This window comes from Neophocaena asiaeorientalis, unplaced genomic scaffold (assembly GCF_003031525.2).
Source record: "Neophocaena asiaeorientalis asiaeorientalis breed wild unplaced genomic scaffold, Neophocaena_asiaeorientalis_V1.1 scaffold265, whole genome shotgun sequence".
NCBI classification, from domain to species: Eukaryota; Metazoa; Chordata; class Mammalia; order Artiodactyla; family Phocoenidae; genus Neophocaena; species Neophocaena asiaeorientalis.
In genome coordinates this window covers 1262810-1290433 of record NW_020172172.1, presented here as the reverse complement: position 1 = coordinate 1290433, position 27624 = coordinate 1262810, and the positions used below count along the sequence as shown (strand labels likewise).

General features: G+C 44.3%; 1 protein-coding gene across 5 annotated transcripts in view; it reads right to left on the bottom strand.

Moving 5' to 3' along the window:
- DLEC1 (DLEC1 cilia and flagella associated protein) overlaps nucleotides 1-27624 on the bottom strand; it is a 103656-nt gene that overhangs the window by 70353 nt on the left and 5679 nt on the right. For 4 of the 5 annotated variants that reach the window (XM_024756255.1, XM_024756242.1, XM_024756224.1 and 1 more), the window contains exons 3-4: nucleotides 19330-19851; nucleotides 18154-18304 (exon numbers count right to left, since the gene is read on the bottom strand). In XM_024756255.1, coding sequence (XP_024612023.1) covers nucleotides 18154-18304; nucleotides 19330-19710 — 532 coding nt within the window. In that variant the 5' untranslated portion in view covers nucleotides 19711-19851. Of the gene's footprint in view, nucleotides 1-18153; nucleotides 18305-19329; nucleotides 19852-27076; nucleotides 27507-27624 lie in introns of those variants that run through there. The other variant, XM_024756230.1, reaches the window with a different exon arrangement.

Below are 27624 nucleotides of genomic sequence, written 5' to 3'. Positions count from 1 at the left end.
AAGCAGAGACCAGAGGGGTGTCCAGGGAACTGGATTAAGATCTCTACTTCTGCTACTTTTGAAATAAAAAAGAGAAACATTGCCAGCAGAAGGCTGAGAAACCAGGGCAGATAATGTCTGATTACAACTTAATATTAACTTGGGTAAAAACATAAAATGAAGGTCACTGGGAAACTCTCCTGGCTGATGTTCATTTCACAGTTCTCAATGTTTTATTCCACTTTCATTAAAAATAAACAAAGAAGGGCTTCCCTGGTGGCGCAGTGGTTGAGAATCTGCCTGCCGATGCAGGGGACACGGGTTTGAGCCCTGGTCCGGGAAGATCCCACATGCCGCGGAGCAACTGGGCCCGTGAGCCACAATTACTGAGCCTGCGCGTCTGGAGACTGTGCTCCACAACGGGAGAGGCCGCGACAGTGAGAGGCCCGCGCACCGCGATGAAGAGTGGCCTTCGCTTGCCACAACTAGAAAAAGCCCTCGCACAGAAACGAAGACCCAACACAGCCAAAAATAAATAAATTTAAAAATAAACAAACAAATAATTACTTAATCTCCTCTGATCTTTAGCCAAAAGAATCCTACCGAAGACGGGGACGGTATCAGACTCCAAGGACTCAGTGGATGTCAGGCAATCAATAAATCTTCCTGAGAATCTGCTACCAATAATCTCTGCCTAAATCCACGACTGAGGGAGGGGGCCTGGCAGCTACACGACTCTGCTGCAGAGAAGGGGCAACAGGAGGAGATATGGATTCTACACCAAGTGTTCACTGTCTAATGGGGCTGAGCCTCAGAGGGGACAGACCTGACATGGCATGGGGCCTCACACTCAGAGCCACACCCGAGGGGAAGTCATCCACACCCGTGTGACACTGTGCCTGGACAACAGGCCTTCCTCCTCCTCTTGAGAGAAGAAAGAGATGGGCTTTGACAGCAGGTACAACTTCAAATCTGGGTCCCAGCCCTTCTGAGCTGTGGGAATTTAGGGAAGTTACTTGAGCTCCTCTCTCAGCTCCTATACCTGTAAAATGGAGAGAAAACCTACCTCGCAGCGTTGTTGGAAGGATTCAGTGGAATAACATATGCAAAGTATCTTACCCATCCTCTGGTCCTCAGCAGGACCCCATGAGTGTAATGCTTTCCAAAGCCACTGTATCTTCCACTTCTCCCTCCCTCCAGGCCACAGATATGTCAGGTCTCCCAACCCTAAAAGCACTGTCCCTACTAACCTGGAAAATGATGATTTTCAGGGATGTAGGAGGATAAATCAAAGACTTTGGTGGTGCGGGGGCAGAATAAAGGAACCAGGGCTTCTTAGAGAAATGGCTGATTCCAGGTCTGGGGCAATAAATACACAAGATGAACCTGGAACATCTGACCATTCCAGAAAGTAAGGAAGTTATCACAGACAACCAATGTTGTGTCAAAAGAGTCAGGTGTCAACTTGAAAATGTTCCAATTGGCCAAAGATGGGACAGTTCGAGCATCAATAAGAATAAATACAGGGCTTCCCTGGTGGTGCAGTGGTTGAGAGTCCGCCTGCCGATGCACGACTAGGCCCGTGAGCCATGGCCGCTGAGCCTGTGCGTCCGGAGCCTGTGCTCCGCAACGGGAGAGGCCACAACAGTGAGAGGCCCGCGTACCAAAAAAAAAAAAAAAAGAATAAATACAATTGTAGTTATGAAACCTATGAGGTCATAATGATATTAAAAACCGACTAACCAAACCTCATTAGTCATCGTTGGCAGATGTTAGGGAAACCAACTCATTATTTTAAAAACTGGAAGATAAGGGGAAAGAATTAATTCTGCTCCTATCTTGGAGTAATCAAAGTAGTTGCTGAAGAGTTTCTCTTTATAGAAGTATTTCAGTATCATTAGCATTTTGCTATAATTTATAACCCCTAATGAAGCAACAGATCTGGGCAAAGACGGGCAATATCACGAAAACAGAGACATCATGCATCTCCTGAAGGGAGTACACAGCACCATCTATGAGCTGGTCTTTCCCCTTCTGCCCCCCAAATTGAACTTAAACCTCATAATGTCTCTACAACTAACTACTGAATTGCAAAGAATACAGGGATCATAAGAACAGGTTAAATGACACCACAATGTTGAAATCAGCAAAATCCAGACTATGGACAAGTGTACAGGAAAAATGACCCAATTTCTTTAACAAATAAATTAAGAAAGCATTCATTGCCAGAGAGATGGTTGACTTAGAAAAGAGTTTTCAGTGAGCGCTGATGGAGCTTTGATGAGGAAAAAAGATATTGGTCAAATGTGAGAATACCTCTCCACAAAGCACTAATCATTTATCATCCAACATGGCGAATTTAATGTGGAGACACCAACCTGACCAGGTAATCAAGGCTAGTATCACCCGGGCCTCCTGACGTGCTGCGGTGAGAGGAGCACAGTGTCATTTGTATGGCGCTGCTGCCAAGCGCGAGCCTGCGTGTGGTCATGGGGAAACATTAGAGCCACGCCACAGAGGGGGAGGCCTGTCAAGAGAGAGGATCCTGGGGAGACAGGAAGTAAAGCGCCAGGACTCTGTCTCCCCACCTAGGCGAAAGGTGCACTGGCAGAATCAGTCTAACGGAACTGTTTTGTAAGCATGGCATCTACTGAAGACTTGTAACTTCCAGGGGAAGGCTTGGACAGGAAATTGCAGTGGACTTTAGCTCTTAGGATGGTAGCAGCTACCCACCCCTCACTCCCAGTCCCAGGGCAGGCATCTGTGCATGTGTTTCGGGGGCATCCTGCACAGTCTGTGAGAGCCTGGGTGAGCCAAAAGGACCCTGTCCTCCAAATACCTGGGATTTGTGCTCTGACGGCCGATGACTGCTTCTGACCACAGAGGTGTAGGCAAAGAGGCACCTCCCCCTATGGTGTCAAGCCCCTTCTCTTCCAGCTGAAGTGACTTCCAGGGAATTTTCTTTGTTTGTTTATTGAAGTACAGTTGACGTATAATATTAGTTTCAGGTGTACAACACAGTGCTGCGATATTTTTATACATTACAAAATGATCACCACTCTGGTACTTTGTTACAGCATCCTGGACTGGTTAAGACAGGGAGTTAACACGAGGGGGGCGCTCTTGTCCAACAGCGGTCAGGAGCCAACAGATATATTTCCCCTTTTCATCTCCCTGTGGTTGGTGGTTCTGAGATCCATTTCATGAGGCTCCTCAAAAGGTACTGTGGGACTGAGCACACGTCACCTGTAGTGGAGGCCAACTGACAAATCTTTATATCATCTTTCCCTTCTTCCCTGTTCCACTTCCCTTGTTCTGCATACCTTCTGTCTGGATCACATTCCCAAATAAATTACCTGCATGAAAACACTGGATCCAGGCTTTGCTTTTGGGAGAAACTGGCTAAAACAATTGCTTCCAGACTAGAATGAAGACTATCAGGATAGGATTTTGGAGCTGGATCACTCTTCAGTCAGATGGCAAAAAGGATTCCATTGCTGGTAATTCCTGGAGTATGACAGCATCAAATAACTAAGATTCTCATATGTGGTAAACTGGGATGTGGTAAAAGGTGAAGTGTTGGCATTTGTGATAGCTATGACCCCTGAACGGTATGGGGGCAATGGTAATTATAAGGATTGGCTGGCTTTTAACTGCTTTGGAAGCGTTCAAAAAAAGAAAATTATAGGCTCACGTCAACTAACTGACAACTCAAGGCATACCATGAAAGTCAGAGTCTCTGGCAATGACTAACGAGACTCTCATCTAAGTTGCAGGGCAGAGAGTGTGAAAATCAGATACGGGATCTAACTGATGGTAGCAGAATGGCAAAGGAGACTGAATGCACAGCATCAACAGGTCTCCTGTATCAAAGTCAGGACCCTGACAGGAAAAGAGTAAGATTCAAAGACCTGGAATGAGGCATTGAGGTGCATGACCTGAGAATGCTGAACCTCCAGGCTCATCTGAACACTCCAGGTCAGCAGAAGCAACCCTCTCCCCTTGCAGAGATTAGCACCATCATCAAATACTTAAAGGATACAGGGATGATAGTTTTGTTGGGATTAAGTGATGGATACATAAGGGTTCATAAACTATTCAGTTCATCTGTCTGGCTCCTGCAGAAGCCAAATAGAGTAGATGATAATGGGCTACCATAAATTTAACCACGTGGTAGCCCCAATCACAGCTGCCATACTGAATGTGGTACCTTTCTGGCCAGCTTCTAGCATTGACATGTGACTACTGGTCTGGCAAGTGTGTTCTCTATCCTCCTTGGTAAGGATGGTTTAAAGCAATTTGCCTTTATGTAAGAAGGACATCAGCACACAATCACTATCTCACCACAAGAGCATACTAACTTTCCTGCTCTCTAACCAATAGAGCCTGTGGGGAACTCAGCTGTCTTGACACTCTGCCCAACATCACGCCAGTCCATTATACTGATGACTTACTAATTGGACTTGGTGATCATGGAGTGGTAAGTAGTTTAGTAAGACTAGAAGATTCAGGCTCCTGACTGTATGGCTGTTAGCATGACTGACAGCCGTCTTGGGCCCTTACAGTTTCTTCTCTCCTTTCAATGACCCTACCCAGGACTTTACTGTGTAGTGAATCACTTCTTTGTCATCAAGGGCTTTGTAGTTAATAGATATTGCCTAAAAATCATGAGGACCAGGTAGCCTCTATGCTCTATTAGTCCCCAAACAATGATGAAAAACCTTCCCTGATGTATTCCTGGTACCCACAAGACTAGTTACCCATTCACAAATCTTTTTTTTTTAATGTAAATTTATTTTATTTATTTATTTTTGGCTGTGTTGGGTCTTCACTGCTGTGCGCCGGGTTTCTCTAGTTGCAGTGAGTGGGGGCTACTCTTCGTTGCGGTGCGCGGGCTTCTCATTGCGGTGGCTTTTCTTGTTGCGGAGCATGGGCTCTAGGCATGCGGGCTTCAGTAGTGTGGCACTCAGGCTCAGTAGTTGTGGCGCATGGGCTTAGTTGCTCCACAGCATGTGGGATCTTCCCGGACCAGGGATCGAACCCGTGTCCCCTGCATTGGCAGGCAGATTCTCAACCACTGCGCCACCAGGGAAGCCCCAGCCATTCACAAATCTTAACTTAGGAATGCACGTACTGTTTCCAGATTCTCAACCACTGCGCCACCAGGGAAGCCCCAGCCATTCACAAATCTTAACTTAGGAATGCACGTACTGTTTCCATTCCAATATGAAATTATCCCAGTGGCCCCTCTGCGGTGTGGAGTACAGCTGCAAATGCTTCTGCATCATTGCCCACCCGATCCCAATCTCACCCACTGATCCACTGATTATATGGAGCTGCCTGCCTCATTTTTCACTCTCAAGATGCCTTCTCAGTTTGGTGGGTGCTTTTCATTCCCTCTGTCCTCCAACACTGACACACTGAAGAAATTTTTAGGGATCCAATAAATCCCTAAATTTAAATTTAAATCCCTAAATAATAAATTTATTTATTAATTAAATACATGGGATGCCGGAACATCTTCTCTAAAGTAAAGGACGACTAGCTGCATTTTGTATCCCCTGCCACTAAGAAGAGTGGTAATTGGCAGAACTCTTTAGATTTTGGAGGCAGCATATTCCACACATGGGAATATTGCTCCAAACCATTTATTAGGTGACCTGAAAGGCTATCAGTTTTGAGTAGGGTTCAAAGCAAGAGAGAGCTGTACGGCATGTCCAGGCTATGACTGAAGCTGTCCTGCCATTAAAGCCACATGACACACAAAAATGCAACGAATCCAAAGGTATCTACGGTGCATGAGAATATTGTAGCGAGTCTCTAGAAAGCCCCAGTAGGAGAGCTGTAACACAGACTCAGGGTTCTGGAGCAAAACTCTGCCTACTGTGAAAGAGAATGACTCATCATTTGAAAAATGGGCTATAGGGCTTGAGCATAGACCCAGCACTGACTATGGGACATCGAGTGACTATTCATCCAGAGCTACTCATCTTGACTGGGTATTATCAGATCCACTGAGTCATAAGATTGGGAGGGCAAAGGAGCAATCCATTGTACAATGGGAAAATGGCATATTTGGGATTAGGCCTGAGCAGATCCAAAAGACACATGCTAATTACATCAACTGGTGGTCCAGACTGTCTATGTCCTTTGCTCCAGTGCTTTTCCCTCAACTCATATCTATGGCCTCATGGGAAACTTTCCAAGACCAACTGACAGAGGAACAAAAACTCAGGTCTGATTTTGAACACTTCCTGGATATTTGATATTAAGGTATTATTGCTATTTTCAAGTATAATAATAATGTCATTATTTTTCAAAACCATTTCTTATCTTTTAGTGATACATACTAAAATATTTACAGTAGAATTATATAATGTATGCAACTTGTTTAAAATATCATGAGGAGGGGAATGAGTGGGACAGAAATGGCCATGTGTTAAGCCTGAGTTAGGGGTAAATGGGAGTTCATATACTATTCTATTTACTTAGGTGTACCTTCTAAATTCTCTGTAAATCAAAGTTAAAAAGAGCAACCCAGTCTGGTCCAGAGATGGGTCAGCATGATACACTGGGGTTAGCTGTAAATGGGCTGCTGCTGTATCACAGCCTTACTCAGGTGTGGCCCTAAAGGACACCACGTAGGGAAATCCTTCCCAGGCTAGAGCCTTGAGCGTCACACCTAATCGTTCACTTTGTATGGCAGAAGTGGCCTGAGGTCGAGTATACATGGAGTTCTGGACAGTAGTGGTGAATGGCTTCGCTGGTTGATCAGGGGTCTGAGGGCAGCTTTGTGGCTGGGATTTTCAGGAAAGTGGCTGATAGGGAACTTGTTTGAAGATTAATAAAGCTGGGGGAGGGTTTGCCTTGACATAGAGGCACAGCATTACCTTCCTCTGTGGCTGCAGTGTTAATGGAAAGCCTTAACATCAGCCGACTTCCAGGGAATTTAAAGGGCCAGCACGCCCCCCTTCATCTTTCTCTTTTCCCCCTTTTGGAAGCCAGATATTAAAGACTACGTCATTCAAAAACAACTGCAGATCAGGGGAATATTAGAACATGACCACACATACCCAGAGAAGGGTTCAGAAAAGACCTAGAAGACCTTAAGATTACATCTCAGGCTGACCCTCAGCAAAGACAGCCTACAATAATTAAAAAACAAATCCAAAAAACAATTACAAAAAACAGCAAACTCTGCGGCAGGGAGAGAATCTGATTTCCAGAGTTACAACACTATTAGATTCAATGTCCAGTTTCTAACAACAACAAATCAAAAACATACAGAGAAACAGGAAAGTATGCCATGTTCAAAGGAAAAAATTAAATCAACAGAAACTGTCCTTGAAAAAGACCTGATTGCAGACACACTAGACAAAGGCTTTAGAAGAACTGTCTTAAAGATGCTCACAGAACTAAAAGAACATGTGGAGAAACTCAAGAAGACGATGTACCAAAAAATATAAATATCAATAAAGAGACAGAAAATGTATAAAGAAACTAAAAAGAAATGTTGGACCTGAAAAGGACACTAACTGAAATGAAAAATTCACTATCAAAGGGATTCAAAAGCAGATTTGAGCAGGCAGAAGAGAGAATCAGTGAACTTTCAGATAGAAAAATAGAAATTACCGAGTCTGAGGAACAGAAGGGAAAAAAGGTTGAAGAAAAGTAAAGACAGCTTAAGGAAGCTGTGGGACACCAGAAAGTGAACAACACACATTGCGGGAGTCCTAGAAGGAGAAGAGAGAAAAAGGGGCAGAGAGAATATCTGAAAAAATAACAGCTGAAAACTTCCCAAATTTGATGAAATACATGAATATAAATATCCGAGAAGCTCAATGAACTATAAGAACTCAAAGACACTCACGTTACATGTTATAATCAAACATTTGAAAGACAAAGAGAGCATCTTGAAAGTAGCAAGAGAGAAGTGACTTGTCACATACAAGGGATCCTCAATAAGGCTATCAGCAGATTTCTCATCAGAAATTATGGAAGCCAGGAGGCAGTGGGCCAATATATTCAAAGTGCTAAAAGGAAAAACTGTTAACCAAGAATCCTATATCCAGTAATACTGTCCTTCAAAAGTGAGGGAGAAATTAAGACATTTCCTGATAAACAAAAGCTGAGGGTATTTGTTACCACTAAACTTGCCCTGCAATGCTCAAGGGAGTCCTGCAACGTGAAATGAAAGGATGCTAAATGGTAACTCCTAGACACATGGAGAGATAAAGATCTCAACAAAGGAAATACATGGACAATCATAAACATTTTCTACATGATTTAAGAGACTAATATTATACATTTAAAGGAAAAAAACAAAGGTTAAAAATAAAAGCTAGTATTATAAAAACCTAGTATTACATAAAGCTGATTATTATAAAAGCTAGTATTATAGTAACTTAGGTTTGTAATTTCATGTCTTGTTTTCTACATAATTTAAGAGACTAATGCATTAGTTGGTATTTCTGGGCACACAATGTATAAAGATGTAATATTCTGACATCAACAACCAAAAGGGGTGGGAATGGAGATGTAAAGAAACAAGAGTTTTGTATGTTATTGAAGTTAAGCTGGTATAAATTCAAAGTAGAGTGTTATAATTTTTGGTTGTTAAATGTCATCCCTATGGTAACGACAAAGAAAATAGCTATAGAATATACCCAAAAGGAAATAAAAAAGGAATTTAAACATTTCACTACAAAAATTGACTAAATACAAAAGAAGACAGTAATGCAGGGGATGAGGGACAAAAGAGGTACATGGCATATAGAAAAAAAATAGCAAAGTGACAGAAATTCCTCCTTATCAGTAATTACTTTAAATGTACATGGATTAAACTCTCCAGTCAAAAGACAGAGATTGGCAGAATAGGTAAAAACGCATGATCCAAATAGATGCTGTCTACAAGAGACTCATTTTAGATCCAAAGACTCAACTAGATTGAAAGTGAAAAGATGAAAAAAGATATTCCATGCAAATAGAAACCAGAAGAGAACAGGGACCTCCCTGGTGGTGCAGTGGTTAGGAATCCTGCCAATGAAGGGGACACAGGTTCAAGCCCTGGTCTGGGAAGATCCCACATGCCATGGAGCAACTAAGCCCGTGCGCCACAGCTACTGAGCCTGCGCTCTAGAGCCCGTGAGCCACAACTACTGAAGCTCACGTGCCTAGAGCCCATGCTCCACAACAAGAGAAGCCACTGCAATGACAAGCCTGCACACCATGATGAAGAGTAGCCCCCACTTGCCGCAACTAGAGAAAGCCCGTGCACAGCAACGAAGACCCAATGCAGCCAAAAATAAATAAATTAATTTTGTAAAAAATGGGGCTTCCCTGGTGGTGCAGTGGTTGAGAGTCCGCCTGCCGATGCAGGGGACACGGGTTCGTGCCCCGGTCCGGGAAGATCCCACATGCCGCGGAGCGGCTGGTCCCGTGAGCCATGGCTGCTGAGCCTGCGCGTCCGGAGCCTGTGCTCCATAACGAGAGAGGCCGCAACAGTGAGAGGCCTGCGTACCGCAAAAAAATTAAAAAAAATTTTTTTTAAATAATGAAGCAAAAATTGACAGATTTGAAGGGATAAATAGACAGTTCTACAATAATAGTTGGAAACTGCAATACCCATTTATCATAATAGACCAACCAGACAAAAGATAAGTGAGGAAAAGAGGACTTAACCCAATAGAATAACTAGATCTAATAGACACATATAGAACACTCTAGCAAACAACAGCAGCATACACCTTCTTGTCGAGTGCACGTGAGACATTTCTCAGACCATGTTAGGCAATAAATTAAGTCTCAATAGATTTGAAAAGACAGATATCATACAATATATACTCTCCAACCAAAATGGGGTAAACTTAGAAATCAGTAACAGAAAGAAAACTGGGGGCTTCCCTGTTGGCGCAGTGGTTGAGAGTCCGCCTGCCGATGCAGGGGACACGGGTTCGTGCCCTAGTCCAGGAAGATCCCATGTGCCACAGAGCGGCTGGGCCCATGAGCCATGGCCGCTGAGCCTGCGGTCGGAAGCCTGTGCTCCGCAATGGGAGAGGCCACAACAGTGAGAGGCCCGCGTACCACAAAAAAAAAAAAAAAGAAAGAAAAAAGAAACAAAACTGGAAAATTCACTAAACTGTAGAAAATAGGCAACCCACTTTTTTTTCCAGAATACCAAAGAGTTTATTCAAAAAAAGTCACTTAATAAAAGCACAGTTTTGCAAGTTTGTCTAAAACTTGATAATTCTGAACAAAAATAAAATGTCTGACCACTCCAAAATAGGAAAAGACAATCGTGTACAAATAGACATACACATTCTAGGCACTATGAAAACTGGCTAAATGTATGCTCCCAGCAAGAGACTTGTCACCATCCTAAGTCCCCTTAGTCACCAAATGCAGGATTAAGAGGCCAGAGTCAGGTTTCCCTTTCTAAGCCACTCTGTTACTCTCTAGGAAACTCTGGATCTCAGCCTCATCTCCAGCTCTGCCTGTACCTTGATAGGGAAGGAGGGAGGGACAATAGAAGAGAAGAGGAAAGGGGTGTGACATCTTTCTTAGGAAAGAAAAAAGGCACAGTGATGAGCTAGAAAGTGATGAAAGCAAGAATCAACTATCATTCACCCTGAATTCACCCATTCACCCTGACAGTCCAACCTCCTTATTTTGTAGGTGAGAAAACAGACCTAGAAAAATCATGTGGTTTGCTCAAAATCACATGGTTACTACATGCTGTAGTGCTTTATGTAAGATCAACTTGCCTCTCAACTTGGTTGGAAAATTAAAAAACCAAACCTGTCCCAAAACTTCAAGCAACACATTTTTAAACAGCCAATGAACCAAAGAAGAAATCACAAATAAAATTAGAAAATACTTAGAGACAAATGAAAATGAAAACACAACATACCAAAACTTATGGGACACCACAAAAGCGGTGCTAAGGAGGAGTTTTAGAGCTATAAACACTTACATAAAACAAGAAAGATCTTAGATCAGTAACCTAACTTTAGGACTTAAGGAACTAGAAAAAGAACAAACTAAACCTAAAGCGATCAGAAAGAAGGAAGGAAATAATAAAGATTAGAGCACAGATTAACAAAGTAGAGAACAGAAAAACAATAGAGAAAATCAATGAACCCAAAAGTTGGTTCTTTGAAAAGATCAACAAAATTGACAAACCTTTAGCTACATCAACTAAGAAAAAAGAGAGAAGACTCAAAAGACTAAAATCAGAAATGAAAGTGGGGATACTACTACTGATTCTACAGAAATAAAAAGGATTATAAGTGAATACCAGGAACTATACACTAACACACTGGATAACCTAGATAAAAATGGACAAATTCCTAGAAACACTAAGCCTACCAAGACTAAATCATGAAAAAACAGAAAATCTGTGTTGACTTATAACAAGTAAAGGGACTGAATCAATAATAAAACAAAAATTTCCCGACAAAGAAAAGCCCTGAACCGATGGCTTCACTGGTGAGTTCTACTAAACATTTAAAGAATTAATACCAATCCTCAAAATTTTCACAAAAAACTGAAAAGGAGGGAACACTTCTTATCTCATTCAAGAGGCCAGCATTACCCTGATATAAAACCAGACAAAGACACTACAAGAAAACTATATCCCTTATGAATACTGATCCAAAAATCCTCACAAAATACTAGCAAACTGAATTCAGTAGCATATTGAAAGGATAGTTCATCATGACCAAGTGAGATCTATTCCTGGAATGCAAGGATGGCTCAAAATACAAAAATTAATCAATGTAATACACCACATTAACAGAATGAAAGGGGAAAAATCACGTGATCATCTCAACTGATGCAGAAAAATTTCTGAAAAAATTCAGCACCCTTTCATGATGAAAAAAACACTAATAAACTAGAATAAAAGGAAACTATTTCAACATAATGAAAAGCACAGATGAAAACCCACAGCAAACATCACACTCAGTGGTGAAAGACTTAAAGCTTTTCCTCTACGATCAGGAATAAGGCAAGAATGTCTGCTTTCACCATTTCTAGCCACCACAGTACTGGAAGTTCTAATCAGAGTAATTAGGCAAGAAAAAGAAATAAAAGGCATCCAAACTGGAAAGGAAGAAGCAAAATTATTACTGTTTGCAGATATGATCTTATATATAGAAAACACTAAAGATTTCACACACAAAAAAAACCTGTCAGAACAAGTGAATTCAGCTAAGTAGTACATAAAGTCAACACACAAAAATCAGATGCATTTCTATATGCTAAAAATGAACAATCTGAAAAGGAAATTATGAAAATCCCATTTATAAGAGCATCAAAAAGAATAAAATACTTGAGAGTTAACCAAGGAGATCAAAGACTTGTACAATACAAAGTACAAAACATTGCTGAAAAAAATGAAAGAAGACATAAATAAATGGAAACACATTAGATGTTCATGGATTAGAAGACTTAATATTGTTAAAATGTCAATACTATCCAAATCAATACACAGATTCAATGAAATCTCTATCAAAATCCCAAGGATGTTTTTTTGTTATAGAAATAGTAAAACCCATCCCAAAATTCATTATGGAATCTCAAGGAACAAACAGCCAAAAACAACAGCCAAAACAATCTTGAAAAAGAACAAAGCTGGAGGATTCACAATTCCTAATTTCAAAGCTTATAAGAAAGCTACAATAATAAGAACAACATAGTACTGGCATAAAGATGGACATAGAAATCAATGGAATAGAACAGAAAGCCCAGAAATAAACTCTCAGACATACAGTCAAATGATTTTTGACAACAGTGTCAAGACCATTCAATAGAGAAAGGATGGTCTTTTCAATAAGCAATGCTAGGAAAACTGGATATCTTCACACAAAAGAATGAAGTTGGACGCTTTTGTAATACTATATACAAAAAATTAACTCAAAATTAATTAAAGACCTAAATACAAGACCTAAAACAATAAAACTCTTAGGAGAAAATACAAGGCCAACACTTCACAACATTGGATTTGGCAGTGATTTCACTGTATCTGGCAATGATTTCTTGGATGTGACACCAAAGGCACAGGCAACAAAATAAAAACAGACAAACTGGACTTCATGAAAAATAAAAATTGTGCATCAAAAGACACTACCAACAGAGTAAAAATGCAACCCACAGAACGAGAGAAAATATTTGCAAATCATGTATCTGATAAGGGATTAATAATGAGGATATATAGAGAATTCCTAAAACTCAACAACAACAAAACAATCGATTAAAAATGGGCTTGAATATGGGCCTTCTCTGGTGGTACAGTGGTTAAGATTATGCCTGCCAATGCAGGGAACACAGGTTTGATCCCTGGTCTGGGAAGATCCCACATGCTGCAGAGCAACTAAACTTGTGTGCCACGACTACTGAGCCTGCCCTCTAGAGCCCATGCACCACAACTACTGAAGCCTGTAGTTGTGGTGCATGGGCTAGGGCCCATGTGCCGCAACTACTGAGCCCACGTGCTGCAACTACTGAAGCCCTCACACCTAGAGCCTGTGCTCTGCAACAAAAGAAGCCACCACAATGAGAAGCCTGTGCACTGCAATGAAGAGTAGCCCCTGCTTGCTGCTACTAGAGAAAGCCCATGCACAGCAATGAAGACCCAGACACAGCCAAAAAAAAAGAATAAAATACCTAGGAATAAACCTACCTAAGGAGGCAAAAGAACTATACTCAGAAAACTATTAGATACTGATGAAAGAAATTAAGATGACACAAAGATGGAGAGATATACCATGTTCTTGGATTGGAGGAATCAATACTGTCAAAATGACTATACTACCCAAATCAGTCTACAGATTCAATGCAATCCCTATCAAATTACCAACAGCATTTTTCACAGAATTAGAACAAAAACCTTTCCAATTTGTATGGAAACACAAAAGACCATGAATAGTCAAAGCAATCTTGAGAAAGAAAAATGGAGCTGGAGGAATCAGGCTCCCTGACTTCAGACTATACTACCAAGCCACAGTCATCAAAGCAGTATGGTACTGGCACAAAAACAAATACACATCAATGGAACAGGATAGAAAATCCAGAGATAAACCCACACAACTATGGTCATCTAATCTAGGACAAAGGAGGCAAGAATATACAATGGAGAAAAGACAGTCTTTTCAATAAATGGTGCTGGGAAAAATGGACAGCTACATGTAAAAGAATGAAATTAGAACACACCCTAACACCATACACAAAAATAAACTCAAAATGGGTTAAAGACCTAAATGTAAGGCCAGATACTATAAACTCTTAGAGGAAAACATAGAACACTCTTTGACACAAATCGCAGCAAGATCTTTTTGATCCACCTCCTAGAGTAATGAAAATAAAAACAAAAATAAACAAATGAGACCTAATTAAACTTAGAAGCTTTTGCACAGCAAAGGAAGAAACCATAAACAAAACAAAGACAACCCTCAGAATGGGAGAAAATATTTTCAAATGAAGCAACTGCCAAGGGATTAATCTCCAAAATATACAAACAGTTTATGCAGCTCAATATCAAAAAAAGCAAACAACCCAATCAAAAAATGGGTGGGGGCTTCCCTGGTGGTGCAGTGGATGCGAGTCCACCTGCCGATGCAGGGGACATGGGTTCGTGCCCCGGTCTGGGAGGATCCCACATGCCGCAGAGTGGCTGGGCCCATGAGCCATGGCCGCTGAGCCTGCGCATCCAGAGCCTGTGCTCCGTGACGGGAGAGGCCTTGGCAGTGAAAGCCCTGTGTACAAAAAAAAAAAAAAAAAAAAGGGTGGGACATCTAAACAGACATTTCTCCAAAGAAAATATACAGATGGTTAAAAAGCACATGAAAAGGTGCTCAGCATCACTAACTATTAGAGAAATACAAATCAAAACTATAATGAAGTATCACCTCACGCTGGTCAGAATGGCCATCATCAAAAAATCTACAAACAATAAATGCTGGAGAAGGTGTAGAGAAAAGGGAACCCTCCTACACTGTTAGTGGGAATGTAAACTGGTACAGTCACTATGGAGAACAGTATGGAAATTCCTTAAAAAACTAAAAATAGACCTACCATATGATCCAGCAATCCCACTCCTGGGCATATATCCAGAGAAGACCATAATTCGAAAATATATGCACACCCAATGCTCACTGCAGCTCTATTTACAATAGCCAGGACATGGAAGCAACCTAAATGTCCATTAACAGAGGAATGGATAAAGAAGATGTGGTATATATATGCAATGGAATATTACTCAAGCATAAAAAAGGACAAAATAATGCTATTTGCAGCAACATGGATGGACCTAGAGTAAAAAAAAAAAAAAAAAAGGGTGGGACATCTAAACAGACATTTCTCCAAAGAAAATATACAGATGGTTAAAAAGCACATGAAAAGGTGCTCAGCATCACTAACTATTAGAGAAATACAAATCAAAACTATAATGAAGTATCACCTCACGCTGGTCAGAATGGCCATCATCAAAAAATCTACAAACAATAAATGCTGGAGAAGGTGTAGAGAAAAGGGAACCCTCCTACACTGTTAGTGGGAATGTAAACTGGTACAGTCACTATGGAGAACAGTATGGAAATTCCTTAAAAAACTAAAAATAGACCTACCATATGATCCAGCAATCCCACTCCTGGGCATATATCCAGAGAAGACCATAATTCGAAAATATATGCACACCCAATGCTCACTGCAGCTCTATTTACAATAGCCAGGACATGGAAGCAACCTAAATGTCCATTAACAGAGGAATGGATAAAGAAGATGTGGTATATATATGCAATGGAATATTACTCAAGCATAAAAAAGGACAAAATAATGCTATTTGCAGCAACATGGATGGACCTAGAGACTGTCATACTGAGTGAAGTAAGCCAGAAAGAGAAAGACAAATATCATATGACATCATTTATAAGTGGAATCTAAAAGAAGATTACAAATGAACTTATCTACAAAACAGAAATAGAGTTATAAATATAGGAAATAAACTTATGGTTACTGGGGGGTAAGGGGAGAGGGATAAAGTGGGAGATTGGGATTGACATATACACACTACTATATATAAAATAGATAACTAATAAGGACCTAATGTATAGCACACGGAACGCTACTAATACTCTGTAATGGCCTATATGGGAAAAGAGTCTACAGAAGAGTGGACATATGTATGTGTATAACAGATTCATTCTGTTGTACACTTAAAACTAACACAACATTGTAAATCAACTATACCCCAGTAAAAATTTTTTTAAAAATGAGCTTGAAAAGATATTTCTCCAAAGAAGATACACAAATGGCAAATAAGCATATGAAAAGACACTCAACATCACTAATAATCAGGGAAATGCAAATCAAAACCACAGTGAGCTATCACCTCACACCCATCGGGATGGCTACACTCAAAAACAAAAAACAAAAACCACACACTGAAAAACCAGAAAACAGAGTTGGTGAGGATGTAGAGAAATGGGAATCCTCGAGCACTGTTGGTGGGCATGTAAACATGACACAGGCACTGTGGAAAACAGTACGGTGATTCCTCAAAACATTAAAAATAGAACTACTATAAGATCTAGCAATTCCACTTCTGGGTATAAACCCCAAAGAACTGAAAGCAGGGTCTCAAAGAGATATTTGTATGACCATGTTCAGAGCAGCATTATTCAGAACAGCTAACACCAGGAAGCAACCCAAGAGTTCATCAACTGATGAATGGAAAAGCAAAATGTGCTATGTACCTACAATGGAATATTATTCAGCCTATAAGGAAGGAAATTCTGACATAGGCTACAACATGGATGAGCCCTGAGGACATTATGCTAAGTGAAATAAGCCAGTTGCAAAAAGACAAATACTATATGATTTCACTTATATGAGGTACTTAGAGTAGTCAAAATTATAGAGACAAGGGACTTCCCTGGCAGTCCAGTGGTTAAGACTTCATCTTCCAATGCAGGGCGTGCAGGTTTGATCCCTGGTCAGGGAGCTGAGATCCCATATGCCTCTCGGCCAAATAACCAAGACATAACACAGAAATAATATTGTAAAAAATTCAATAAAGACTTTAAAAATGGTCCACATCAGAAAAAAATCTTAAATTAAGAAAAAAAATTATAGGGACTTCCCTGGTGGTGCAGTGGTTAAGAATCCGCCTGCCAATGCAGGGGACACGGGTTCGAGCCCTGGTCCAGGAAGATCCCAAATTCCGCGGAGCAACTAAGCCCATGCACTACAACTACTGAGCCTGCGCTCTAGAGCTGGAGAGCCACAACTACCGAAGCCTGTGCGCCACAACTACTGAAGCCCGCACACCTAGGGTCCATGCTCCATAACGAGAAAGCCACTGCAATGAGAAGCCCGTGCACCGCAACAAGGAGTAGCTCCTGCTCGCCAAAACTAGAGAAAGCCTGCGTGCAGCAACAAAGACCCAATGCAGCCAAAAGTAAATAAATAAATTAATTAAATTAAATAAATGGTCAGAAATAGTAACTTTAAAAATTTTTTTCAGAGACAGAAAGTAGAATGGTGATTGCCAGGGGCTGGGGCAAGGCAGGGAATGGGAAGTTATTGTTTCATGGGCAGAGAGTTTCAGTTTTACAAGATGAAAAGAGTTATGGAGATGGATGGTGATGATGTTTGTACAAGATTATGAACGTATTTAATACCACTGAACTGTATGCTTAAAAATGGTTAAGAGGGTAAATTTTATGTTATGTGTAGTTTACCATAATTTTTAAAAATTGAGGAAAAACCCAACAGTCAAGAACATGAAAGACAGGAAAAGTTCAAAGAACTGTGCCAAATGAAAATGAGACATGACAATGACGTGTAACATGACTTCCTAGACAGGATCCTAGACCAAAGAGGAGAAAGGGACACTGTGGGACAGCAGGTGAAACCTGCATGCCATCTGGGAAGTGGAGGTTAACGCTGCACCATTGCTGATTTCCTGGCTTAGGGGGTTGTGTGCTGGTTATGTAGGCGAGTGTCCCTGTTTTGGAGACATGCACAATGGAGTGTTCTGCGGTAATGAAACAACATATCTGCAACTCACTCTCCAGATGTTCAGAAAAAGACTAGAGAGGTAATGAAGCGAACACAGTAATACATTAACAACTGGGGAGTCAGGGTGAAGGGCATAGAGGAGCTCATCATACACACCTGGAGGCATCTTGATGAACGGCTCAAGGACCTGTACTTCGGCCTGGTGCATGGCCCGCTCTTTCTCCGCAAGGGCCCGTGCGCAGGCCTGAATGATATGTCTCTCCAACATTTCAGCTTCATCCAGCCGCTGCTTATAGAGCTCCCGAATCTGGCAGGTGGGTGATCAGATGCACAGAAATATGGTGAGATCACACAGCTTTATTGAATCCCACTCCAGCATCAGGGCTTCCCGTGAAGCACAGAACAGTCACAGAACTGCAGAGACCATCTGGTCTAACTAGACAGATCTGAACTCTGCGACCCACAGAAGGAAGTGGCTTAAAGCTTTCATAGTAAAGTCAATTACAGAACCAAGTCTGAAACCCCATCTCCTGACTACTGGCTTCACAGTAAAGAGAGCTGCCATCTAACCTCTGAAATACCAAATATGAGTTAACACACCACCTGTGGCAGACAAAGGGTTGTGTCACCCAGACCCCCTCCAAGGAAGGACTTGCTACCTGGCTGCAGGGAGCATAGTGAGCTGAGAGCCTCCAGCTGTCAGCCCCTTCAGAGTTGATCTCAGCTGCTTGAAAGCACACAGCTGAGACGCCTTGAAGGGGGCTGTGGGCAGTATGGCCTGCTTAGCAGTCAGCCTCAGCAGAGAGGACTCAAGTCAGCTACTTTCCTCCTTATACAGATAAGGAAGCAGAGTTGCTGTTATAGCCTGGGCATGCTTCCTAAAATCTGGGCATGAATACCTCGGTTAAGATTGTGGTTTCTTACACAAGGGCAGGCACCCCAAAGCGGACGTGACTTTATCATCTCCGGGGAACAACTATTCAGCTTTCTGCCTTCGTCGTTTCATTTATATGTGTAATATATAACGTGTGTATGCGTGTAGGGAAATAAAGATAGGTGCTAGAGATATATGCCGTTATGTGTGTAGAATGTGTGTATTCGCCTAAGCGCGTGTGTAGAGTGTCCTCCCACTAGAATGTCGGATATACGGCGGCATGGACTTGGTCTGCTCTTTTCCATCTGCATCCCCAGTGCCTGGCACCCAACAGGGGCCGACTCTTGTCGAGTGGCTGAGTCGCGCCCTGGGTTGCCCGCACGGCCGCAGACGCGGTGACGCCGCCGCGCCTCGGGTGAACACGCGGAGAAGCGCGCGGGACGCCGGGGCCGTGTTACCTGCTGCAGCTGGTCCACGAACTCCTCGTGCCGAGCATCCTCGCTGCCGCGGGCCTTGATCAAACTCGCACTCACCTCCTCGCCAATCACCTCGGCGGTATATAAGTTTTGAAAGACGCCGGTGAGCAAGTAAGAGATGTCTTGGGTGCGCAGCGAGGTGGGGCGCAGGCGCACCAGGTGCGGCTCGGGGAGCGGCCGGAGCGTGAGCGGCGAGACGCGGCGGGGCCGACTACCTGGCTGGTAGAAAGACTCGGAGTAGGCGAGGGAGGACTGGCTGGGACTGCGGATCCGGGTCGGACGCGGGGTTGGCGTCCACGTCGCCTCAGCGAAGGCGTAGGACTCAGACTCTGCGGACTGCTGCTCTCCCCTTCCAGTCTCCATGGCAACTGAGACGCCGCTAACTCCCTGCCGCACTTCCACTTCCGGCCCACCTCTTCCGCTTTGCGTCTGTTAAAGGGCACTGTCGAGTCTTCATCCTCATAAACGTTCGCACGGCAGTGTTGCCTTTACTGAGAGAAGGACCTTAGCGTGGGGACCGACAGAGAAAGAGTTAATTGGCACAGCCAGGCCCGTCTCATTGCCAAAGCTTCTTCCTACTTACTTTCATCTGACTATTCTCTAATTTGTTCAGCATTTATTAATTCGTTCATTTAATATTTATTGTATAAAGATTCTGTTTCAGGTCTGTGCTAGGAGCTAGAGATACCAAAGGAAGGCGGAGCTCACAACCGTGTGTGTGTGTGTGTGTGTGTGTGTGTGTGTGTGTGTGTGAGACCAGAGTGTTGAGCAAGGCGACAACAGGAAAACAATTGCAGTTTAGTGGGCTACGGTCAAGGTGGAGAAACTGTTTGTTGTCATGGAACCACAAAGGACAGGAATTTAACCAGTCTACAAAGAAAGCGAGTACAGTGGGTTTTTGGCAGACGTGAAGACCAAGCAGAGGTTTAGAAGAATGAATAGACTCACCGTCATTAGCCATCAAGGAAGTGGAAATTAAAACTACAGTGCAATACCACTACACACTTAGTAGAATGTTAAGAAGTTGAATGAACGAACAAACAGGTGAACGAACCACGTGAGTGCGGGTAAGGATGTACAGCACCTTCTCATGTATCGCAACAGGAATACAAACCATTATAGCAGCTTTGAAAAACAGTTTTTCAGTTTCTTAAAAAGTAACACATCAGTCACACAACTAGGTGTTATTCCAAGTGAAATGAGAATGTTTGTGCCTACAAAGCCCTGTATGAGCAGCTTTATTCATCATCTCCAAAAACTGGAAAAAACCCAAATGTCCTTTCTACTGATAAAAAGATAAATAAATTGTGGTACATCTATATACAGCATACTCGCAGCAATAAAGATGAAACAGACTAGTGATACACACGACAGCACAGAGGAATGTCAAATGCATTATGCTGGATAAAAGAAACCATTCTCAAAGGGCTACATATACATAATGAATGATTCCATTTAGAGGATATCTGTTTATAGAAAATGCAAACAAGAAAACAGATCAGTGGTTATCAGGAGCTGGTGATGGGAGCTAGTGTTGGCTCCAAAGGAGCATGAGGGAATTTCTTGGGGTGATGGAACTGTTCTACATCTTGATTGTGGTGGTGGTCACAAAACTGTACGGATTTGTCGAAACTCACAGAACTGTACACTATAAAGGGTGAATTTTACTGTATATAAATTATACTTCCATTTTTTAAGTGAAAAAAAAGAATGAGTAGGAGTAAGCCAGGGGAGAAAGAAAAAGGGCACTCCATGCAGAGGGACCCCATTGTGCTAAAGCTGGGAAAGAGCACTGCAAATGGGAGGAAATGAAAGAAGTTCAGGGGTGGAACTCAGGGAGCTGAGGAAACTGCTAGGCAAGGGCCAGATCATAAATGGGTTTGTAGGCAACATTAAGGAATTTCAACTTTATTCTGACAGTAGGAGGGCCGTCAAGGGTCTGAAGCTGGGTGTGTGGTGGTCAGCTGTATGTTCTACTGAGATCACTCTCGTTGCTGTGAGACAGCAGACTGGGGGGAGGCAAGAGGCATCAGGGAGCTCAATTGGGAAACTCATGCAGGGGTTAGGGAAGAGGTGAAGGGCGCTGGGATTCAAGTGAGAGGAACTGATTGGAGACAGAGCTAAAGGGTAGAATTGACAAGACTCGCTTATGGATAATGGGAGTGAGAGAGAAAAGGGGCCAAGAATGACTGCCACATATCCTGTGTGTGGGATCAGGTGGGTGATGAGATCATCCACTGAGATGGGGAGAGGCCTGAACTTGTCCAAGGCAGCAGCTTGACATCACAGTGACTGCCATCCTTGCCAGAGCATGGCTTCTGCTCACAGGTGGTATAAACATCCTCTTTTTACTGCTGGGGTGAGTCTGTGTGCCCCACAGCCTGAAACCCACTTCCTGAGATGAGGCCCAGGATGCTTTCCTGCAGACCTGGGCCACTTCTGCTTCTTGTGGTTGGGCCTGGCACCCTCATCTCTACTTTCTGGTATCTCTTCCATCCTCAGGGCTGGGAAGCCAGGGCCCCTGTTCTGCATTGTGTACTTGAGAGGATCCTGCTCTGACTCTCCTCGAGCTACACCCTCTCCAGAGCGAGGAGGCCACAAGGTCAATGTGACATGCCCCGTGCCTGCCCAGACATTGTGAGCCCATTGACAGGACCTGTGCAGGCCACCTCTTTAAGGCCTTCCTCGCATTGCTGACCGGCGTGTGCACTAATGGGTAGCGTGGGTGGGGGGTGGAGGCGGAGGGAGCTTGGGCAAGTGGGCTGGTTTGTCCAATTGCTCACGTGCATGTGAGCCCACCCACCCCACCACCACCACGGGGCAGGAAGGAGCTAGTAGAACAGTCTGGGGGCCTCCATTGCTCTAGAGTTAGGACGGGGCCTGCCCAAACCAGGTGGTCTTGTGCAGGCTCCCTGGCCCCCTTCCCTACCCTAGGGAATGACAGGACAATGGATTCTCACCATCACCTTTGGCCTCTCCATCCTGCCTCCAAACAGCCTCAGAGAAGGACACAGAGAGTCTGGCCCAGCCTGGGAGAGGCCTCCCCTTTTTCTGTGACCCTCCCACCTTCTGGCTTCAGCTCCCCCGGCTCTGTCCAGGCCAAGGTCTTCAGCAAAGCTCCAGTTCCTCCTCTGTGCTCATCTTCCTTGACTTTTCAGCAGTATCTGCTGCTGCCCGTTCCCTCTTAATGACACACTCCCCTCCCTCGCTCCCCGCTTTCCTCTGTGCTTCCCCACCTCCACCATCGTCTCCCTCTTCTCCTGGTATCTCTCTGCCTGATAAGCTGGTTTCATCCCTGATTCCACTGTGCCCAGCAACCACTTTCTGTTTGCTCTGTGACTAACTGAATAAATGAATGGTTTCAACCGGGCACCAGTAACAAAGGACACCAGTCCCCTCACCTATGAGGACTTTGTCAGCATAAAGGGAATTTCCTGAGCTGCCTTCTTCATTTTATAACCTGTTCTGCCGACCAGAATTTGAGTTTTGTTTATCTCTGGGTTCCCACACACATTTTTGGCCTTTTAAATTTTTTTACTTTTAAAGTCAGAAAGAGAAAGACAAATACCATATGATATCACTTATATGTGGAATCTAAAATATGACACAAATGAACTTATCTCTGAAACAGAAACAGACTCACAGACATAGAGAACAGACCTGTGGTTGCCAAGGGTGGGGGTAGGAGAGGGTTGGATTGGGAGTTAGGGGGTTAGCAGATGAAAACTATCATGTATAGAATGGATAAACAGGGACTTCCCTGGTGGCACAGTGGTTAAGACTCTGTGCTCCCAATGCAGGGGGCCCGGGTTTGATCCCTGGTCAGGGAACTGGATCCCACATGCATGCTGCAACTGAGAGTTCACATGCCACAATGAAGGAGCCCGAGAGCCGCAAATAAGGAGCCCGCCTGCCGCAACTAAGACCCAGTGCAACCAAATAAAAAAAAAATAATAAATATTTTTAAAAAAAGAATGGGTAAACAACAAGGTCCTACTATATAGCATAGAGAACTATATTCAATAACCTGTGATAAACCATAATGGAAAAGAATACACAAAAGAATGTATATATTCATATAACTGAATTAATTTGCTGTACAGCAGAAATTAACATAACATTGTAAATCAACTATACTTCAATAGAAATTTTTTTTACTTTTAAATTTCAAAAGTTATACATCATTATGGTAAAAAATTCAAATAATACATAAAAAGTATCTTCTTCTCAATCTCTTTCCTTGGATTATTTCTATATCCTTCTAGCTACTGTTTCTGCCTGTACAAATACAAATATCTACAAAGTTTTTTAAATTTTTAAAAAGCGCCAGTGGTATTATAGTATGCATTATATATATTATCCTACAATTTGCTTTTTTTTCCACAGCAACTCAAAGAGGACTGATTTTGTTTCATTTTGTTTTGTTTTGTTTTTGTTTTTGTTTAACAGATGCAGGAGAACCCACTGTAATGGAAATACCATAGGTTATTTAACCAGGTCCCTGCTAGTGAACTTCAACTTGTATAATGTTTCTGTACAAAATACATAGATGATATAGAATTAAAATTGCTTGGCCAAAGCATATGTACATTTTAATATTTGAGATATTGCCAAATTACCTCCCAGGACGATTAACCCAGAGTAGACTCCCACTAGCATTGTGTGAGGGCTTACGGACATTTTCAACATGCTTTGAATCATATCCCAAATTTTAGCCCGAGCCCACATCTTCCTTTAAAATTCCAGACTTGTATATCCATCCTGTATCAATACTTGACATCTCACCTTAGCTGTCTGAAGGCACCTCAAACATAATGTGTCCACAACAGAGCTCCCGTTCTTCCTTAGCCTTCCCCATTTCTGCTTCTGGGAACCCCTGCTTCCAGTGGTCCAGGCCAAAAACCTAGAGTCACCTCTGACTCTTCTCTTTCTTTCACAGCCCCCACTGGTCAATCGTGCTGGCTCTCCAGTCAAAATGTATCTAGAATCCTCCCACTTCTCATGACCTCCACTCCCACCACCAGGGTCTGACCCACCGTCCACTCTCACCTGAATTATTACAAAAGCCCCTTCCTTGGACTCCCTGCTTCAGCCCTGTCCCTCCATGATACTCCCCACTTCCAGCAACCAGAGTGATTCTTTTAAAACAAGAGCAGGGAATTCCCTGGTGGTCCAGCAATTAGGAATTCTGCACTTCCACTGCAGGGGGTCCAATCGATCCCTGGTCAGGGGAACTAAGATCCCACAAGACATGCGGCACGGCCAAAAAATAAAAAATAAAAAAATAACCAAAAAAGGAATCTAAAAAAATGGTACAAATGGACTTATTTACAAAACAGAAATAGAATCACAGATGTAAAAAACAAACTTATGGTTACTGGGGGGAATGGTGGGGAGAGGGATAAATTGGGAGGTTGGGATTGACATATACACAGTACTATATATAAAATAGATAACTAATAAGGACCTACTGTACAGCACAGGGAACTCTACTCAATACTCTGTAACGACCTATATGGGAAAAGAATCTAAAAAAGAGTGGATAGATGTATATGTATAACTGATTCGCTGTATTGTACGCCTGAAACTGACACAACATTGTAAATCAACTATACTCCAATAAAAATTTTTTTAAATAAAAATAAATTAAAAATAAAAAAATAACCCATGAGTCAGATCATGTCCCTCCTTGACTTGAAGCCTTTCAAGTGCTCCCCATTTCCCCCAGAGCGAATGTGGAAGCCCTTAGAAGGCCCAGCAGAACTTGGGCCCCATTTCTTCTCTGGCCTCTCTCATTCCCCTCTCCCTCGCTCGGCTCCCTCTGCTGCAGCTACACCTCACTAACCCAAGCTCATCTAGGTTTGCTTTTCTAGGGGAGGGATTGGGCAGGGCTGGCTCTGAAGCGCAGCTGGAAAGTTGGCATTCTTGGGTTGATCCTCCCCCCTCCCCAGGCCTCTAGAGAGGGTAGGGGTGGAGGGGCGAAGGGAAGTGACCTAAGGTGGGCACCAGCCCTGACACTAGGTCTCACCTGTCTCCAGTCATCCCAGTAACCCCCTCCCCACAACCCCCCCCGCCACACGCTCATCGGAGACAGGATGGTCAGCCGGGGGTGGGGAGACGCCTGAACCCCCCCCATTAGACAACTCGTCTATGGGCACGCGTGGCCCCTCTGTGCCTGCTGAAAGCCCAGTGAGTCACCAGGATCTCAGGGAATCCTGCAGAGGTAACTTACTGAGAGCTGGGTTTTAGGAGGGTAATCTAGGCATCTGGCCAGGGATGGGCCCACAGAGAGCCCTGGCTGTTTAAGGGCAGAGGGAGCAGAATCCAGCAACTGCGGTTCAATGCAAAGCCTTTGCTAGGCCCTCCCAGCCCCTCAACACACAGGCGCAGTCACACACACCACACAGGCTTACACACAGCAGAAGTAATTAAGCAGATGACCTCCCAGCCTGTGAGAGAGAGGGAGGGGCAGGTGGGAGGAGAGGAGAGTCCTGGGGAGCCACTGACCCACAGGTCAGAGCAGCAGCCTGGTTTCTCTGAGCAGGGCGTGGTCCAGCCCTCTTTTCTGGCAGAACCTGGCTGCATGTACCAACTCTGAGTCAGCCGTGCCCATCCTGCCCAGCAACCCCAGGCTCAGAAGGCCTCAGCTCCTCTGCCTGGGCCAGAGGCCAGAAGAGGGCCTGCGTGAGACAGGTTTGGTGTGTGCAAAGGAAGAGCCAGGCTGTAGCCCCCACCAGGGCATCAGGTAATGCCCTGGTTTCGAGCTTGGGGCTCAGAGCTGGGAGGTGATGTGAATAAACAGGAATGATGCTTAAGATGAAGGAGTCAATTGCTGGTGTCAGAGTTTCATTGTGTCTCTGCCTGGGAAGAGGAGCAGGACTTGAGGAGGCTTAACTTGCTGAGTAGAGGGGCCTGCAGGCCCCCGGGGATGTCAGAGGTCCCAGGACTAGCCCCAAGGCCAGAGAAGGCCCCCAAATGGCAGTCCTGGAGACAGGCGTCCGGGCCTGGGAGAGAGAGTGAGGACAGAGAAAGGACCCCTCATCCTCCCTGTCCCCAGGCTGGGGCTCCACAGGGAGGCCTTGTGTGGACTTGTTCATCCTTGAGCAGAAGGGAAAGCAAGGAGGGTTTGGACAAGCCTGCGAGGGGCAAGGGCTGCTCCTGCTGGAGGGCAGGCCCACTGGGGAGAGTGCCAGACAGAGGGCAGCCCCCCTCTGCATACGGGAGACATACGGAGGGCAGGAGCCTCTCCAATGTCCTGACCCAGGCTCAACTGTCAGGATGGGAAGACTTGCTCTCCAGCTGGTTACATCCCTTCATGAGGTATTCAAGGCCACCTAGGCCTGCTTGTACTGGGAGGGGGAGGGGTTCTGGCAGAACCAACTGGTTCTGCCAGACTCTCATGTTGGCTTTATCAGCCCAGCAAGATTCACTGGTGGGCTCAGTACCCCGCATCCTGGGAGGTCTTCTGGGGGCTCTCCCAAGGGCCTTTCCCAAAAGTTGGTGGGCAGCAGGATCCTTCCAGGATCCCCCAGGACTTCCCCTGGAGGTCTCTGGGTACCTATAGAAAGGGTGTCAGGATTGCAAGAATTGATGGTGGGAGTATGTGGGAGGGGTCCATTAGGGACCCCTTGTCCAGACAGCCCCTTGGGAGGCCACCCAAAGAAGGTACCCTGGAGATCGCCAGGAGTTTGGGGTGTGAGGGGCTCAAAGGAGAGCTCTCTGCACCTACCTGCTCTAAGTTTTATGGCTTCCGCCCCAGCCCCCCGCCAAGGGCACTTCTGGGGTTAGAAACTTCCCAGCGAGCCGGGAGGGGACCCTTCTCCAGACTAGGTCCAGGCATGCCTCTCCAAGGACCTCCTCACTCGCGTCCGTGCACCCATTTTGCAGAAGGGAAAGCAGACATCCGGGGAGCAGCGGCTGGCGCCTGGACTCCGAGGCTCCCTTTCGCACCAGCTCGGCTGGGCGTCGAACGTTACGCGGTTCCTGCCCCAGAAGGACTCCAGATTCTTTCGTGCATCACCCCAACCCCGGCGAGGCGCCCACAGGCAGGGAGTGGGACCGGGCCGCCGGCGATAATGACAGGGTCCGCGGCCTGTGGGTGGCGGTGGCTGAGGAAGCCAGAGAGATCCGGCTATTTCTGGCCGGGACGCGCCCACAGGCCTGGGCCAGGGATGGCCCGGCTTCCCGGTCCCCACCTCTGCCCTCCTCCCCAACCCCCAGGAGGGGCGGGGAGAGGCGCTGGCTGGGGGGCCCAGGGGGCGGGGGCGGGGGCGCGGG